The sequence below is a fragment of the Gorilla gorilla genome, chromosome 14, assembly GCF_029281585.2.
Source record: "Gorilla gorilla gorilla isolate KB3781 chromosome 14, NHGRI_mGorGor1-v2.1_pri, whole genome shotgun sequence".
Taxonomy (NCBI): Eukaryota; Metazoa; Chordata; class Mammalia; order Primates; family Hominidae; genus Gorilla; species Gorilla gorilla.
In genome coordinates, this window is record NC_073238.2 from 56,140,323 (window position 1) to 56,159,311 (window position 18,989).

Consider the following 18,989-nt stretch of genomic DNA (forward strand, 5'->3'; position numbering starts at 1 on the left):
ATGGCAGGTGCCTGTAATCCCAGCTACTTGGGAGGCTGAGGCAGGAGAATCACTTGAACCTGGGTGGCAGAGGTTGCAGTGAGCCAAGATCACGCCACTGTACTCCAGCCTGGGTGACAGAGTGAGACTCTGTCTCAAAAAAAAAAAAAAGAAAAGAAAAAGAAAACAGAAGTGCTGCCTAATGGAGATGATCAAACACAGCAATGTGTTGCTACCAGCAGGACTATGACTTCATTACATAATGTCCTTATGTCTGGAGTTACTCCATGCAGAGTTCCCAAATTTGAAGTTTCTTCCCTCTTCAACTTCACGGATCATCAAGAATAGTAAAAGAAATACCTTTCAGACAGGAGTTCCTTATTTGGTGGGATTCCTTGGCCATTTTACCTTTGTTTTCTTTCTTGGACTAATGGATTTGTCTTTACTGTAATGTTTATTTTTATACACATGCCCAAAGGCCTCCTAGTGTGTTTTTATAAATCTAATAAATACCTCATGATAATTAAGTTTATTAACACAAAAGATGTTATCCATTACTAAAAAAGTACACTTTAATTAAATAAGGAGCCAAGTACATACTATAATGTAGTTCCCTGTGGACCCAGTCACCAGGCCCAGCCCAGCAGGCCCTGGTATCAGGCAGCCCCCTAGACTCAGGGACCAGGACCCAGCTCATACCCATGTACCCTGGTTCCAGGACCACCACAGTGCCACAGTGGACTCTGAAGACTCAGCCTCAAGGTCTGCCATAGCACTATGTTAGGTCCCATCAACCCAAGTTCAGGCTGTTCTCCATGAACTCAGACTTCAGAGCCACCCTCAGAGACTTAGCTGATAGGCCCACTCACCTGCAGAGTCAGGCACCAGGCCAGTCCACCTAAGGACTCCATTAGCAAGCCAAATGAAAGACCCCACCAGATGGTCTGCCCAGAATGTCTGGCTGGGTTGGCTGGTAAAAAGCTTTCCCTATCAAGGCCAGTCTATAAAGACTGGATGTCCACTTCTTCAAATGCACAGACACCAATGCAAGCCCATGAGGATCACTAACAATCAGGGAACCAAAACCACCAGAAGAACAAAATAAAGCACCAGGAACTGACACTAAATAAATGGAGACCTACGAACTATCTGACAAAGTATTCAAAATGATGGTCTTAAAGGAACAGTGAGCTAAAGAGAACACAGGCTACTAAATGATATCAGGAAAACAATATACAAACAAAGTGAAAAGCTCAACAAAGAGATAGAAACCACAGTTACATATTTTTTGTGGTAAGAACATTTCAGGTCTACTGTCTTCGCAATTTTTAAGTATACAATATGGTATTATCACCTATAATCATTATAATGTACATTAGATCTTGAGAACTTATTCATTCTGCTTAACTGAAACTTTGTACCCTTTGACTAACACTTTCCCCTTTTTCCCATTCCCCAGTTCCTGACAACCAGCACCCTACTCTCTGCAGAGTCAGGCACCAGGCCAGTCCACCTAAGGACTCCAGCAGCAAGCCAAATGAAAGACCCCACCAGATTCTATGAGTTTGATTTTTTAGATTTCACATTTAAGTGAGATAATGTAGTATTTGCTTTTCAGTGGCTGGCTTATTTCACTTAGCATAATGTCCTCCAGGTTTATTTACATTATTGCAAATGACAGTGATATGGTTTGGCTATGTGACCTTCAAATCTCAACTTGAATTGTTATCTCCCAGAATTCTCACATGTAGTGGAAGGGACCCAGGCGGAAGTAATTGAATCATGGAGCCTGGTCTTTCTCGTGCTGTTCTCGTGGTAGTGAATAAGTCTCATAAGATTTGATGGATTTATCAGGGGTTTCCACTTTCACTTCTTCCTCATTTTCTCTTGCTCCAGTGATGTAAAAGTGACTTTTGCCTCCCACCATGATTCTGAGACCTCCCTAGTCATATGGAACTGTAAGTTCAATTAAACCTTTTTCTTCCCAGTCTCGGGTGTGTCTTTAACAGCAGTGTGAAAATGGATTAATACAGATGGGACTTCCTGCTTTTTAAAGGCTGAATAATAATTCATTCTGTATATACTGCATATTTTCTTTATTCATTTGTTAATGAAAACATGTTAATTACCTATCTTGGCTATTATGAATATGCCACAATAAACACGGGAGCACAGATATTCCTTCAAGATACTGACTTTATTTCCTTTGTATATACACCCAGAAGTGGGATTGCTGGATCATGTGGTAGTACTGTTTTTAATTTTTGAGGACCCTCCATACTATTTTCTATAATGTATGTACTAATTTACATTCCTACCAACAATGTACAAGCATTTCTTCTCCACATGCTTACCAACATTTGTTACCTTTTATCTTTTCGATATTAGCCACTCTAACAGGTATAAAGCAATATTTAATTGTGGTTTTAATCTGCATTTATCTGATGATGAGTGATGTTGACCACTTTTTATATGTACCTGTTGGCCATTTGTATGTCCAACAAGTATATTCTAAAATGCCTGAGAAACGTCTATTCCAGGTTCTCTGCCCATTTTAAAACTGGGTTGTTTTATTGCTACTAAGTTGAGTTCCTTTTACAGTTTAGAAATTAACTCTTTGTCAGCTGTGATTTGCAAATATTTTCTCCCATTTTGTAGACTGACTCTTCTCTGTTGATTGTTCACTTTGCTGTGCAGAAGCTTTTTAAGTTTGATGCATTTATCTCATCTATCTGTATTTATCTCATTTATCTATTTTTGCTTTGGCTGCCTATGCTTTTGGTATCATCTCCAAAATACTGTTACCCAGACCAATATCTGCAAGCTTTTCCCCCTTCTTTTCTTCTAGTAGTTTTATAGTTTCAGTCTTACATTTATGTATTTAATCCATTCTTAGTTGATTTTTGTATATGGTATGAGATAAAGGTCTAATATCATTGTTCTGCATGTGGATATACAATTTTCCCAGTACTATTTATTGAAAAGACTATCCTTTCCCCAATGTGTGTTCTAGGCTCCTTTGTTGAAAACTAATTGGCCATTAATAGTATATTATTTCCGGGCTCCCTATTCTGGTTCCATCCATCCATATGTTTGTTTTTAATGCCATGCTATTTTTATTACTATTCCTTTGTGGAATATTTTGAAACCAGGTAGTGTGGTGCCTCAAATGTTGTTTCTCAAGATTGCTTTGGCTATTTGAGGTATTCTGTGGTTCCATATGAATTTTAGTATTTTTTTTCCATTTCTGTGAAAAATGTCATTGGAATTTTGGTAGAGATTGATTGCATTGAATCTGTATTGCTTTGGGTGGTATCTTTAGTGTTTTCTACATATAAGATCATGTCATTTGGAAACAGAAAAAAGTTTAACTCCATCTTTTGTGATTTGGGTACATTTTATTTCTTTTTCTTGCCTAATTGCTTTAGCTAGGACTTTCAATAGTACATTGAATAGAGTGGTGACAGTGAGCATCCTTGACTTGTTCCAGATCTTAGAGGAAAAGCTTTCAGCTTTTTACCATTGAGCATAATGTTAGCTGTGGCCTTGTCATATATGGCTTTTATTATGTTTTGTATCTGTAGTCACCAGGGATATTGGTCTGTAATTTTCTTTTCTTGTAGTGTGCTTATCTGGCTTTGGTATCAGGGTAACAATGGTTTCACAAAACGAGTCTGAAAGTATTCCCTCTTTTTCTATTTTTTAAAAAAGTTTGAAAAGGTTTGGTTTTAGTTCTTCTTTAAATGTTTAGTACAATTCACAGGTTAAGCCATCACATAATAGGATTGATTTTCTCTGGCGGCAGGTTTTTGATTACTGATTCAATCTCCTAACTCATTATTGATTTGTTCTCATTTTTTCATTTCTTCATGATTCAGTCTTGGTAGGTAATATATTTCTAGGAATTTACCAATTTCTTTTAAGTTATTCAGTTTGTTGATGTATAGTAGTCTCATGATCCTTTGTATTTCTGTGCTATCAGTTGTGATGTTTGTTCTTTTGTTTATAATCTTGTCTCTTCACTTATTCATCTAGCTACAAGTTTGTAAATTTTATCTTTTCAAAAAAATCAACTCTTAGTTACACGGATCTTTTCTGTGTTTTTTCTGTTTTCTATTCTATTTCATTTTTTCAACTAGACATCTATTGTCCATGAAGGAAACAGAGTTGAAAAGTGTGTTGTCCATGCCTTCAAGGAGCTTACAAACGATAGGAGAGACAAACTGCTGTTTCATCAATTCCAAGATATACATGTTTTATATTTTAATATCTCTGAAATCAGGGTGCAGCTTCAATTGATAGAATCTTAACAACAGTTGCTGAAGAGTCAGTTACCATTGTGTACATATATGTGCACTTGTTTCTGCTTGTTTGTTAGTACGTTTGTTAGCTTGTGGCTTAAAGAAACAACTGTAATCCATCCATGTTTTAGTCAACAAATTACTCTTTTCCATTTGGGAAAAGAATATGAGTTCTAGTTGTTGCCTAAAAACATTTCTGTCAGTACCTTTGGTTAAAATTTAAAAAATATCAGTATCAGAACCAGCAGAATGGCTGTCAGTAGCTTGGAAGACAATTCGGGAAACAATAGAAGAGCATTCTGTTCCTGACCAACCAAAGGAACACACAGAGAATATACGTGAAACAACATGAACATCTGCAACTGAATCATAAAGTGCTTTAGAAGAGTCAGACTATGATGGTGCCTAAGTTTTAAAAATATTTCAAAATATTATTTTTTTATTTTTATATTTATTTATAAATTTATTATATTTATTTTTATTTTATATATATTTTCCTATTTATTATATTCATATTTTCCTTTTTCTGCATGCACAGGAGGTATATAATCTAAATTAAGTCTGGAAGAGTTCTTTAAGACAAATATGAAAATTCTAAGTGATAAAGTCTTATATCGTAATTTAATTTGAAGTACTTTTTCTTTCTTAGTGGTGCATCTTACAATTGAGTGCCTCTTGGAGCTAATGGAATACAGTAGTTATTATAGTACAGAATGATAAGTGCCATGAAAAAGGCCATTAAGTGATGCTGAAACAAAGATGGAGTACATATAAATTAAATTCAAGATTTACAGAAATTCAGAGCAGGTAGTGGAGCTAAGTTTTAAAGGTTAGCAAATTGGCCTACAGGCTCTGAGGGGTGGTTCAGGCAGCATGAAGAGTGCAAGAAAGCATGGAGTGGTAGGCAGCAAGTCATGTTGGGGAAACTGCAAGTCATCCCTTAAGGCTGGAGTTATAAGGTAAATGTTAGTTGCACAGTTGAGGTCTCACAGGGGCCAGATAAAAAAGAGCACTGTGTGCTAAACAGCATAATTTCAATATTATCTTGCAAACTGTGAGTCGTGATTAAAAAATGTAAAATAGGGGGAAAATTAGAAAGAACAAAAATCAGTATTGTAAGGATGGATTGGGCAGATCCCAAGCTGGAAATGAGTGGAAAGCTTAGAAAGCTAGTGTTGACAAATTCATTGAGAAGGGCTGAGCACCAGAAATAAAGCTACTGTAGCCCATGGCTTGGCTGTTGGCGGCAGCAAGGTACCCACCCAATGGCCCACCATGGGTTTAAATATATATATATTTATTTATATATATAATATATATATATAAATAAATATATATATTAATATTATATAAAATATATTAATATATATAAATATATATATGAAGTAGAAGAAAAAAGAAATAAAGCTACTGTAGAAGAAAGAGAAATACTGATATAAACATAAATTAAAATGTGATAAGGTAGTCAGCAATTAAAAGGAACAAACTACTGATACATGCAACAACATAGATGACTCTCAAATGTATTATATAAGTGAAAGAAACCAGATGTAAAAGGCACATAGTGTATAATCCCATTAATATGACATTCTGGAAAGGCAAGACTAATGGGGATAGAAAGCAGTGGTTGCCAGGGACTGGGTTTGGGTGGACTACACAAGGGAACAAGGGAATTGTTCAAGGTGATGGAAATGCCCTATATCTCAATTGTGTACTGGCCCTACTACCAAATGCGTTTGTCAAAATGGACTGAATTTTACTATGTATGAATTATACCTCAGTAAACGTGACTTTAAAAACCCCACCAAAAATGTGATAAGATGGAACACAGCCACACTCATACATTGATGTACTACTGCCTTTGTCTGCTTTTCTACTATAATAGCAGAGTTGAGAAGTTTTAACAAAGACTGCATGATCCACAAAGCTTAAAAATATTTTCTATCTGGCACTTTACAGAAAAGGTTTGTCAACCCTGATATATGGTAATATTACCAATTTGTTCTGTTCTCATTCAAAAATCTTACTTGTTGGCCAGGCATAGTGGCTCAAGCCTATAGTCTCAGCACTTTGGGAGGCCAAGGTGGGCAGATCACTTGAGGCCTGGAGTTTAAGACCAGACTGGCCAATATGGTAAAACCCCATCGCTACTAAAAATATAAAAATTGGCCAGGGGGGGTAGCACACATCTGTAATCCCAGCTACTCGGATGGCTAAGATATGAAAATCATTTGAATCCGGGAGGCAGACACTACAGTGAGCTGAGATCGCACCACTGCACTCTAGTCTGGGTGATAGAGCGAGACTTTGATCAAAACAAAACAAAACAAAAAAAATTATTCACAAGAAGACTAGAAAGGCAATAACTGAATGTGCACAAACTCTCTATTCAAACTATTTGGGGTACAGAATGAGTTGTTTTCCAAATATGTCCTGAATTAAGTTTCCAAATGGAAAGAGTATTCAGTTCTCAATAATAGCCATAGATGCTTTTTCTTAGAAACTTTCACAAGGCTAGGCATAGTGGCTAACGCCTGTAATCCGAACACTTTGGGAGGCCAAGGCGGGAGGACTGCTTGAGCCCAGGAGTTCGAGATCAGCCTGAGCAACATGGCAAAACCCCATCTCTACCAAAAATACAAAAAAAATTAGCCAAGCATGCTGGTGTGCACCTGTAGTCCCAGCTACTTGGGAGGCTGAGGTGGGAGGATGGTTTGAGCCTGGGAGGCGGAGGTCGCAGCAAGCTAAGATTGTGCCGTTGCACTCCAGCCTGGGTGACATAGCCAGGCCTTGTCTCAAAAAAATGAAAATTAAAAAAAAAAAAAGAAAGAAACTTCCACAAAACCTTCCTATTATAATAGCATCTCCCAATTCAATCTATTGTCTAAATCATATATTTGTTGGATATCTTTTTTTGTTAGAATAATAGACAGGTGTTTTACTTAAGTGATTAGCTACAATCTGCAAAACTGCTTCTTTATATACTACTGTGTATTTGAGACTTGAAGTATATATTAGGTAGACATTATCAACTAGACATTATCAAGAGGCTTTCAATTCTCTTTTGAAGCTGGAAAATACGGATAACAAAGTTTCTGGCATTTTGACATAAAAATAAAGTATAAGTACTATAAGATTTTTTAAATGTGATAAGGGAAGAAATTAAGCTAGTTGCCTAGATAAGATTTCTTCATTATATACTAGTTTTACTTATTTCATTATTTATTTTTAAAAATGAAGAATTGTTAAGCGTTAATATACATATGCATCTGCAACAGTTACAATGGTGACTTACAATTAGCTAGGTATAAATTTGAGTTACATTTTCCAGAAATGGCAATGTGTTACAGAGAAGCATCCATATTATATTTTTTCCAATAAAGTACACTTGTGAAGTAACTTACTAAGATAAGGGTTGTAATTTTACAATTTAATTTATAAAATTCCCTGTGTGAGCAATTGCCACCTGCTTATTAGTACCCTGATGAAACTTACTAAAGTAACTATTCTATACAATGTATAATATTTATAATTTTACAAGTATGAGTAACAATAAAATTCATTGTAATTTCATTAATTTATTAAATTATGGCAAATAATATTACAAATACTTATGATCCCCTTATAGCATTCTCCCACTATATAGGCAAGGAATTTGAAATGATATTTAATGAAAATGTCACTTCAAATTAGAAATTTTATTCTGCTAACTCTTTAGGCACTGTGATGGTTAATTTTATGTGTCAACTTGACTGGGCTGTGGGATGCTCAGATATTTGGTTAAATAGTATTCTAGGGGTGTTTGTGAAGGTATTTCTGGATGAGATTAGCAGTTGAACTGGTAGATTGAGTAAAGCAGATGGCCTTCCTCAATATGGGTGGGCTTTATCTAATCAGTTGGAGGTCTGAGTAGAACAAAAAGGAGAAAAGCAGTATTTGCTTTCTCTATGTGTTATTGAGCTGGGATATTAGTCTTCCTTACTCAGACTGGAACTTATACTATTGGCTCTATTGGTTCTCAGCCCTTCAAGGCTTCTCTTAGAACTACACCACCACACCACCTCTTTCCTGGCTCTCCAGCTTGCAGATGGCAGATCATGGGAGTTCTCAGCCTCCATAATCTCACACATCAATTTCTTACAATAAATCTCTATAGGTTCTGTTTCTCTGTGAAATCCTAACTAATACAGACACTAAAGTTTATAGTCTGATAGGTTGGAATGTATTTTAAATTTAAAATATTCTACATAAAAGAGGCAGGCGACAAAGCAATATCATTATTAAAGAGAAACTGGGCCAGGAGCAGTGGCTCATGCCTGTAATCCCACCACTTTAGGAGGCCAAGGTAGGGGGATCACCTGAGGTCAGGAGTTTGAGACCAGCCTGGCCAACATGGCAAAACCCTGTCTCTACTAAAAATACAAAAATTAGCCAGGTGTGGTGGTGTGGGCCTATAATCCCAGCTACTCGGGAGGCTGAGGCAGGAGAATCACTTGAACCCGGGAGGCGGAGGTTGCAGTTAACCAATATCATGCCACTGCACTTCAGCCTGGGCAACAGAGTGAGAGTGAGACTTCATCTCAAAAAAAAAAAAAAAAGAGAGAGAGAAACTAAAGAAGATATGAGACAGAAGCCTTGGTAAGCCTGAGATTTGAAAAGGATTGCTAGAGTCAACCATTTTAAAGTTCTGATGTGATCAACAGTATATACATGGTTCTTGAAAAATAAACTTTATAATTAAAGAAATCTGTAGGAGCTGAAGTAAGTAAATTCTTAGATAGATAGCATTGTAAGAGCTATTCTTTGTGGAAAAAAAATACTAAGAAGACAGGAAGGATGACAGACTGTAGTAAAATAAAAAAGCAAGAAAACAAGATGAGCTACAGACTCATGTAAAAAATCAGCCCCGGCTGGGCAGGGTGCTTCACACTTGTAATCTCAGAGCTTTAGGAGGCTGAGGTGGGAGGATGACTCAAGAACATACGTTTGAAGCTGCAGTGAGCTGTGCCTGCGCCACTGCACTCCAGTCTGGTGGACAGAGCAAAAACCTGTCTCTTAAAAAAAAAAAAAAAATTAAAAAGTCAGCGTCAAAAAAAAAAAAAGCCTCCAAGGTCCAACGTTGCATAAAGAACACTTAAATGAATACAAATGTCTTGAAATCTTCATAAGAGAAAAGCACGAAGTCAAGGCAAAAATAAGAGGCACAGCAATGAATCCAAGACATAGACCAATAAAAACAAAGGAGAGAGAATAAAAGAATAAAAATATTTCCACTATATTTGGATAAACAAGAAGTGAGGATTGCAGATTAGATGGAAGAGAGGGGAAAGGGTTTGGTCTGAGTTTAGCTATAGAAAGAAAAACTTAGCTAAGAGGTCAATGATGATACTAAGATTTCAACATATTTTAGACCATAATTATTTTCACTAAAAGTCCCATAAACTTACGTGCACTTGAATTTTAGATTAAATTTGACTTGGTGTTTAATCTAACTAGTAACTGATCAGAAGGAAAAGATCTCAGATCTAGTGTATTTATGATGATGTAGAAAGAAATCTGGAAATATGCCCTTATCTGGCTGTGAAGGAAAAGAATAACTTGTATTTCTTCAACACTATGAAATCACTGGTTTCAACCCTAAAAAAAGAATAATCAGTTAAAAGAATCTGACCTAACACTTGAGCCAAATGATTTATGACTTTTATAGCCTATTATAAAACTTACTTTACGTACTGCCTCAAATCTGTGTTAAAGCTCTGTTTTCCTTTTACTTCATATGAAATGCAGTCCTAAAAATAATCAAGTCTAAAAATAAGGCAAAAACCACAGATTAAGTGTAGCTTTATACATGTACAAATAACAGGGAAGTCTCCACATCTTCTAGGAAAACAGATGGTGTATCTACTTTTTCCCACTAAATTCTCTATGTTGCATCAAACCTCTGGAACTTTTTCATCAATGTGCACTATATTATTATACAAACCAAATTCATTCTTTATTAATTCCTGTGTCCCACAGAGGAGTCTTACATTTGATCTCAGGGGCTTGGTTTCTATAATAAAAAGCAACTGATTATTTACATGGAAAGAAGCTATATGGCAAAAGAAACAAATTCACCTCCAAAACATATTACAGTTATTATATTTCTCTATCCCTTTCCAAAGTCTATACTTCTAGGAAACTCTTTTCTCTAAAAATTTTCTCAAAAATTAAAGAGCAGAAAAGCAAAATGGGAAAAAAGAAAAGGAGTTTTCAGAAAATGTGCTTAGTTTGCTTATCTCTACTGTTTCCCAATCTTTGCAGGACATCTAAAACGTTGACAGAATATGTACAAAGAATGGGTAAATGTTTTTACGGGAAACTTATGTGCCTTTCAATTATCATCATCTGTATTTTTCAGAGAGAGGACTGATAAGACATGACTAAATGACCTTATTCTGTGACAGAAACTAGAAGACACTGAGTTTGTAACCCAAAAGTGTATTAGGAAATAGAAAGTCCTGCCATTAACTTTAACAGTAGTATCTTCCCACCCTTATTCATCCATGCATTAATAAACTGAACAGGAAACCGAAAAACATTAAAATAATGTTTCGGTGAGTTTATTGTCACTCTCTAGAAATATAGGAGAAAATCTGTTCTCAGACTCTTAAACTAATTCTTTTACATATCAAGATAGCATACTCAAAGGCAGGATACTTTGGGAGGCCTTCCAGTGTAGCTACGAGATCTGAATTATTAGATATACACATACTCTTTTGTTTGGTTAGTCTTTTAAAAAACAGCAGCATGAAGTGAACATAAATTTCATAGCTCAAACATACAGTATAAAACTAACTATGAAAACCTGATACAGAAACAGTACTGTTTGGAAAAATTGATGACAAATTATTTCCAGTTTTCATTAGAATGAGAGTTTTTATTTTAATGTGAAGAAAATATTCATGTTATACATAATTATATAAATAATATAATAGCAAATGAAGAATCAAAAAGGAAATTAATATTTTTTTCTTCAAGATCTTCTCCATATGATTTCAAAGCAATGGCACATGAAATATTACTACTCAGGAGGCTGAGGCAGGAGAATCGTGTGAACCTGGGAGGCGGAGGTTGCTGTGAGCCGAGACTGCACCACTGCACTCCAGCCTGGGTGACAGTGCGAGACTCCATCTCAAAAAAAGAAAATCATATATGTGGAGAATGAATTCTATACCCAGAATACATTAAAAGACTCCTATAACTCAACAACAAAAAGTCAATTAAAAAAATAAAAGCTCAATTAAAACATGGGTAAGGACCATAGCCAACATCATACTGAACAGGAAAATGCTAGAAGCATTCTCTTTAACAACTGGAATAAGACAAGGATGTCCACTCTCACCATTCCTATTCAACATAGTACTAGAAGTCCTAGCCAGAGTAATCAGGCAAGACCAAAAAATAAAAATAGGAAAAGGGGAAGTCAAGCTATCTTTCTTCACAGATTATATGATTCTACACCTAAAAAACCCTATAGACTCCACTAAAAGGCTCCTAAAAGTGCCAAGTGACTACAGTAAAGTTTCAGGATACAAAGTCAAGGTACAAAAATCAGTAGCATTTGTATACACCAATAACATCCAAACTGAAAGCCAAATCAAGAACACAATCCCATTTACAACAGCCACAGAAAGAATAAAATACCTAGGAATGCAGCTACCCAAGAAAGTAAAAGATCTTTTCTCTGCAACAAGAATTACAAAACACTGCTGAAAGAAATCAGAAATTAGACAAACCAGTGAAAAAAACATGCTGTGCTCCTAAGAATTACAATTGTTAAAACAGCCATACTGCCCAAAGCAATTTACGGATTAAATGCTATTCCTATCAAATTACCAACATCATTTTTCACAGAATTAGAAAAAACTATCCTAAAATTCATATAGACTCAAAAAACAGCCTGAATCGCCAACGCAATCCTTAACAAAAACAACAAAACCTGAGGCATCATGCTACCTGACTTCAAACTAGACTACAAAGCCACAGTAACCAAAGCAGCATGATACTGGTACAAAAACAGATACCTAGACCAATGGAATGGGAAGGGGAACCCAGAAATAAAGCCACATACCTACAACCACCAGATCTTTGACAGAGTCAACAATAACACACAACAGGGCAAGGACTCCCTATTCAATAAGTGGTGCTGGGATAACTGGCTAGCCATAGGCACAGGATTGAAACTGGAACCAATCCTTTCACCATATACAAAAATTGCTTCAAAATAGGTTAGAGACTTAAATCTAAGACCTAAAACATAAAAACCTAGAAGAAAACCTAGAACATACTGTTCTGAATATGGGCCTTGGCAAAGAATTTATGACTAAGACCACAAAAGAACTTGCAACAAAACCAAAAATTGACAAGTGAGACCTAATTAAACTGAAAAGCTTCTGTACAGCAAAAGGAGCTATCAGCAAAGTAAGCAGACAACCTCCAGAATGGGAGAAAATATTCACAAACTATGCATATGACAAGGGTCTAATAACATAAAGAACAATTCAACAGAGAAAAAACAACCCCACTTAAAAAATTGGCAAAGGGCATGAATAGACTTTTCTCAAAAGACATACATGCAGCCAACGAATATATTTTAAAAAGGCTCATCAACACTATCATCAGAGAAATGCAAATCAAAACCACAATGAATACCATCTCACACCAGTCAGAATGGCTATTATTAAAAAGTCAAAAAATAACAGATATTGATGAGGTTGTGGAGAAAAGGGAACACTTACACAATGCTGGCAGCTATGTAAATTAGTTCAGCCACTGTGGAAAGCAGTTTGGAGACTCCTCAAACAACTTAAAACAGAACTACCATTTGACCTAGCAATCCCCTTACTAAGTATATACTCAAATGAAAATAAATTGTTCTACACATATGTTCATTGCAGCACTGTGATGGTTAATACTGAGTGTCAACTTGATTAGATTGAAGGATGCAAAGTATTGATCCTGGGTGTGTCTGTGAGGGTGTTGCCAAAGGAGATAAACACTTGAGTCAGTGGGCTGGGGAAGGCAGACCCACCCTTAATCTGGTGGGCATCATCTAATCAGCTGCCAGCCAATATAAAGCAGGCAGAAAAACATGAAAAGGCAAGATGTGTCTAGCCTCCCAGCCTACATCTTTCTCGCGTGCTGGATGCTTCCTGCCCTCAAACATCAGAGTCCAAATTCTCCAGTTTTGAGACTTGGAGTGGCTCTCCTTGCTCCTCAAGCTTGCAGACAGCCTATTGTGGGACCTTGTGATGGTGTAAGTTAGTACTTAATAAACTCCTCTTTATATATATATATGTGTGTGTGTGTGTGTGTATCTCCTATTAGTGTGTGTGTGTGTGTGTGTGTGTGCGTGTGTGTATATATATATATATATATATATATATATATATATATACACACTATATATATTAGTTCTGTCTATATATATTAGTTCTGTCCCTCTAGGGAACCCTGACTAATACAAACACTACACACAACAGCAAAGACATGGAATCAACCTAGGTGCCCACCAACAGTGGACTAGATGAAGAAAATGTGGCATAGATACACTATGGAAAACCATGCAGCCATAAAAAGGAACAAAATCATGTCCTTTGCAGCAACATGGATGTAGCTAGAGGACATTATCCTATGTGAACTAACAGGAACAAAAAGTCAAAACTGCATGTTCTCATAAGTGGGAGCTAAACATTGAGTACACATGGACATAAAGATGGGAAAAACAGACAATAGGGACTACTTGAGAGGGGGCTGTGGGTTGAAAAACTATCAGATACTATGTTTAACTGCCTGGGTGACGGAATCATTTATACAGCAAACTTCAGTGACATACAGTTTACCCATGTAAATTGTGACCTGCACATGTACCCCCAAATCTAAAATAAAAATCAAGAGAAAAAATAAATAAGACAGACATGGGTAAGGGTCTCGAATAGGTATTTCTCCAAAGAAGATATACAAATAGTCAGTAAGTACATGAAAAAGATGCTTAGCATCAGTAGTCATTAGGGAACTGCAAATCAAAACCACAGTGAATTACCACTTCGCAGCCATTAGGATGATGATTACAAAAAAAAAAAAAAGAAAGAAAAGTATTAGGGAGGACGTAGAATAATTGGAACCATTGTGCATTGTTGGTGGGAATGAAAATGGTGCAGCTGCTATGGAAAACAGTTTATTGGCTCCTTAAAAAATTAAACGCAGAATTACCATATGATCCAATAATTCCATTCCTAGGTATATACCTTAAAAAACTGAAAGCAGGGACTCAAATACATACTTGTATACCACTGTTCACAGCAGAATTACTTACTATAGCCAAAAGGTTACAATAGTCTAAAGGAAACAACCCCAAGGGTCCATCAACAGACCAATGGAGAAACAAAGAGTGGTATTGACATACAACAGAATATGACTTTGCCCTAAAAAGGAATGAAATTCTGATATATGCAACAACATGGATAAATCTTGAAAACATTATGGTAAGTAAAATAAACTAGACAAGAAGGACAAAAATTATATGATTCCATTTATATGAGGTACCTAGAATAGGCAAATTTATAGGGACAGAAAGTAGAGTTTACCAGGGTCTGAGAGGGAAAGAAAAATTGAGAGCTACTGTTTAATGAGTACAGAGTTTTTGTTTAGGATGATGAAAAAGCTCTGGAAAAAGGAAGTGGTAATGGTTACACAACATTGTGAATGTACTTATTGCCAGTGAATTGTACATGGCGAAACCCTGTCTCTACTAAAATACAAAAAAATTAGCTAGTCATGGTGACGGGCGCCTGTAATCCCAGCTACTCAGGAGGCTGAGGCAGAAGAATTGCTTGAACCCGGGGTGGGCAGAGGTTGCAGTGAGCCGAGATTGTGCCATTGCATTGCAGCCTGGGCAAAAGAGCGAAACTCCATCTCAAAAAAACAAAAAAAGGCTAATGTGGTAAACTTTATGTTATATATATTTTGTCACCATTTAAAAAATAATCTATTCAGTGAATATATAATTAGCTCCCACTGTAGCTGAAACCTATTTTGTTTAGATTTCCAAATTACTAGTAAATGTATTCTGTGTGGGGACATGCACATAAAATGAATCTCACTTTGTAATTGATACATAATATATGTACATATTTTCACAGTACATGTGATATTTTGATACATTCATATAATGTGAAATTTAAAAATTAGGGTAATTAAGGTGTTGAGTACCTTATACATTTATCTTTTCTTTATGCTGGAACATTTGAATTATTAACTACTAGCTATTTTAAAATATACAATAGATTACTGTCTACTATAGTCATTCTACTTATTTATCAAACAGTAGGTCTTATTTCTCCCACCTACCTGTATTTTTATAACTATTAATCAACCTCTCTTCACTCCTCCTTTCCCTCTACCCTTCCAGGCCTCTGGAAAATAAATATCTTTGAAACACAGCCCCTGGTATGTTGTGCACATCAGATATCCTAGAATGTACTTTCAAAAGCTCCAAAGAATTATAATTGCACTTTAATTTAATAATTTTATTACTATTTTGGTTCTTTACCTATATAAAAAAACACAGGTCATAACAAGAAGATATCCATAAATTCTGCTGATGGCCTAAGCATATATGCTTATAGTCCAAGTGCAGCTAAAAATGAACACTGTACCTGATAGAGCATAATAGGTTCTATGTTGTATCCTAAGGTATCGGCAAAGTTCTTAGCGATCACTGTTTTTCCACAACCCTACAAATGGAAAAAATTATTCAAGAGGTAAGTCAAAATAACCAAAAGCCAGGAAACTAAAAGTCTGCAGTGAGACTGTCATTCTTACCTTTCCTCCAATTAAACATATATCTTTAACCATGTGAGACTGCATCATTTCAGCCTGTAGCTGCTTATGGCTCAAAGTCTGTATGAAACGGTCTGATGCACAAGGTTGACTTAATAGCCTGGTCCCGGCTGGTACCTATAATTAAAGAGAGGTCAGTATAACATGGCCAGGTGTGGTGGCTCATGCCTATAATCCCAACACTTTGGGAGGCCAAGGCGGGCAGATCACTTGAGGTTAGTAGTTCGAGACCAGCCTGGCCAATATGGTGAAACCCCATCTCTACAAAAATACAAAAATACAAAAAAATTAGCTGGGCATGGTGGTGCGCAACTGTGATCCCAACTACTCAGGGGGCTGAGGTAGGAGAATCGCTTGAACCCAGGAGGCGGAGGTTACAGTGAGCCAAGACTGCGCCACTGCACTGCAGCCTGGGCAACAGAGCGAGACTCTGTCTCAAAAAAAAAAAAATAATAATATATATATATGTGTGTGTGTGTGTGTGTGTGGGCGTGTGTGTGTGTGTGTGTGGGCGTGTGTGTGTGTGTATATGTGTGTGTGTGTGTAAAACATGCATGTTTTTCTCAAAATATCAGTAACTTAAAGTATATAACTGCCACTTAAAAGCCTCCAACTAATAGCTTGCTCAATTTAATTCTTTACTGTTTTTGATATTTCAATAGAGCAGCAACTATTTTTTCATTTAATAGATCTGATGATCATTATTACAAATCTTCCAAATCAATTATTTCCCTAAAATTAAAGTCCCACATTGTCAGATGTATTCATAAAAATCATGTCATCTTAATGCTGTTTATAACTTATAGTAAAGATGTTACTACTGGAGAATAAATTTTTTTCCCAAAATTCTAGTTGTAAGCACAGAATTTAATGTTAGTCCACTGGAATTTCTAAAGTCACCAATGACCTCCTGATTTCTAAAAGTCAAGTCCACAAATCCTTTTCAGGTTTATCTTAGTTTACCACTGAGAGGCATCTGTTCACATATTCTCTCTTCCCATCTTTTACATCTACTTCTCATTTTATTTTTTGTCTTCCCCTTTTATTATTTATCCTCCCCTATTAGTTCCCAAGGAGCCATGTTCTGATGAGGACTCTGGGCTGGATCATGTTATATACCACACGAACCAAAGAACTGTAAGTTTGGAAGTGACAGGATCAGATTTGCATTTAAGAATTTAACCTGGTATCAACATGGAAAGCTAACTGGAAGAGACTAGAGGCAATGAGGTTAAAAAGTCATTACCAAAGGGAAGCAAATAATGAAGTCTTGTTCATACCTCATGCTTCTGAACATATTGTTTAAACTGCCAAAAATGTCCTATCCACTCCTGAGCCACTGGAAAAATCCTGTTATTTTTGCAGGCTTAGCTCAAGCTTCATCTTCTCTCTGAAGCTTTCCCTATTCCGTCTCCTGAATCCCAGTATTACTTTCTTCTACATATCCCCAGTCATTCCAATGCAGTCTTAACTCGTCTGCCTCTATCCTAAACTATCAGCTAGATGAACCATTCATCTGAAGAAAACAGAGAGTATAGTGGGGAACTGTCCCTGTCTAGAAATCCCAGCTGTGCCATCTCCTAGCTGCTGTCTCTGGGTGAATCATTAACCTCTTTACATCTCAGTTTTCTAATCTACAAAATGGAGATAATAAAACTCACCTTAATGGATCTTGCGGGATTTAAATCACGTAATATATGCAGAGACAAATACAGTAACTAGTACACAGTAAACTCATAATATGGAACCTAGCTCATGGTGGATATAATCAATATTCAGTTCAATGAATAAGTACAGTAACATGAATTAATATTAATAATATCAAATATTAAAACAAAAAAGTTTATCATGAGCTGGGCACAGCGGCATGTGCCTGTAGTCCCAGCTACTCAGGAGGCTAAGGCAGGAGTATTGTTTGAGCTCAGGAATTCAAAACAAGCCTGGGCAATATAGTAAGACTCCATAAAATGTGTGTATATATACACATATAGATATATATAGAAGGAGCTGATATATATATAACATATATACATGCAGATGGAGCTCTATGACCAAATATTATTTCCCTCTCTAAAAACAATTCAACCAGAGCAGATCCTTTTTAAACCGTTTCACATAGCTAAGAAAGATTTTACTTGAAAATAGGTCTCTGTAGCAGCTCAAATATTTGAAAACACTATTTCTTACCAAGGACTCATAGCACAAAATGCTGTCAGTAATCAGCCTGTGACTTGATTTTCCCACAGGTCAACTTTGAATTTTTGATGAAAGGCTTTCCCTATGTTTCTCCTGAACTTTTCCAGTTTATAAGCACACATGACTCTGGAGACATAGACATATAGATACCGACAGAAGCAGTACTATCAAGAGAGAAGACTTACAAGGAGATCATAAACCCAATTTAGGTCATAAAAACAGGCAGAATAAGGTATATCATAGAAAGAATAAACCTGTGATTAATTACCTTAATGGTCACCTCTTTATCTGCAATCCGGATGGTCACAGAAGCTTGGGACACATGGTTTTCCATCATCTTCTCTACTTTTACAATCTCTTTAGGAAGTAGAGAGCTTCCTGAATCTTGAAGTTCAAAGCGCTGTAAAATTACAAGAAAATAATGCAATTTACTTTTCATTTTAGCATTAACGTTGGCTATCTGACAGATTACACCTTAATTACAAGTGAAATCCATTTTATATTATTATATAAAAGTAGAGGTTAGGCCGGGGGTGGTGGCTCAGGCCTGTTAATCCCAGAACTTTGGGAGGCCAAGGCAGCTGGATCACAGGGTCAGGAGATTGAGACCATCCTGGCTAACATGGTGAA

General features: G+C 36.3%; 1 protein-coding gene across 2 annotated transcripts in view; it reads right to left on the reverse strand.

Annotated features, from left to right (window-relative positions):
• VWA8 (von Willebrand factor A domain containing 8) overlaps positions 1-18,989 on the reverse strand; it is a 391,686-nt gene that overhangs the window by 281,423 nt on the left and 91,274 nt on the right. For both annotated transcript variants that reach the window (XM_031001353.3, XM_055360043.2), the window contains 3 exons: positions 18,628-18,759; positions 16,146-16,280; positions 15,980-16,057 (listed from right to left, as the gene is read on the reverse strand). In XM_031001353.3, the coding sequence (XP_030857213.3) occupies positions 15,980-16,057; positions 16,146-16,280; positions 18,628-18,759 (345 nt within the window). The remainder of the gene's footprint in view (positions 1-15,979; positions 16,058-16,145; positions 16,281-18,627; positions 18,760-18,989) is intronic.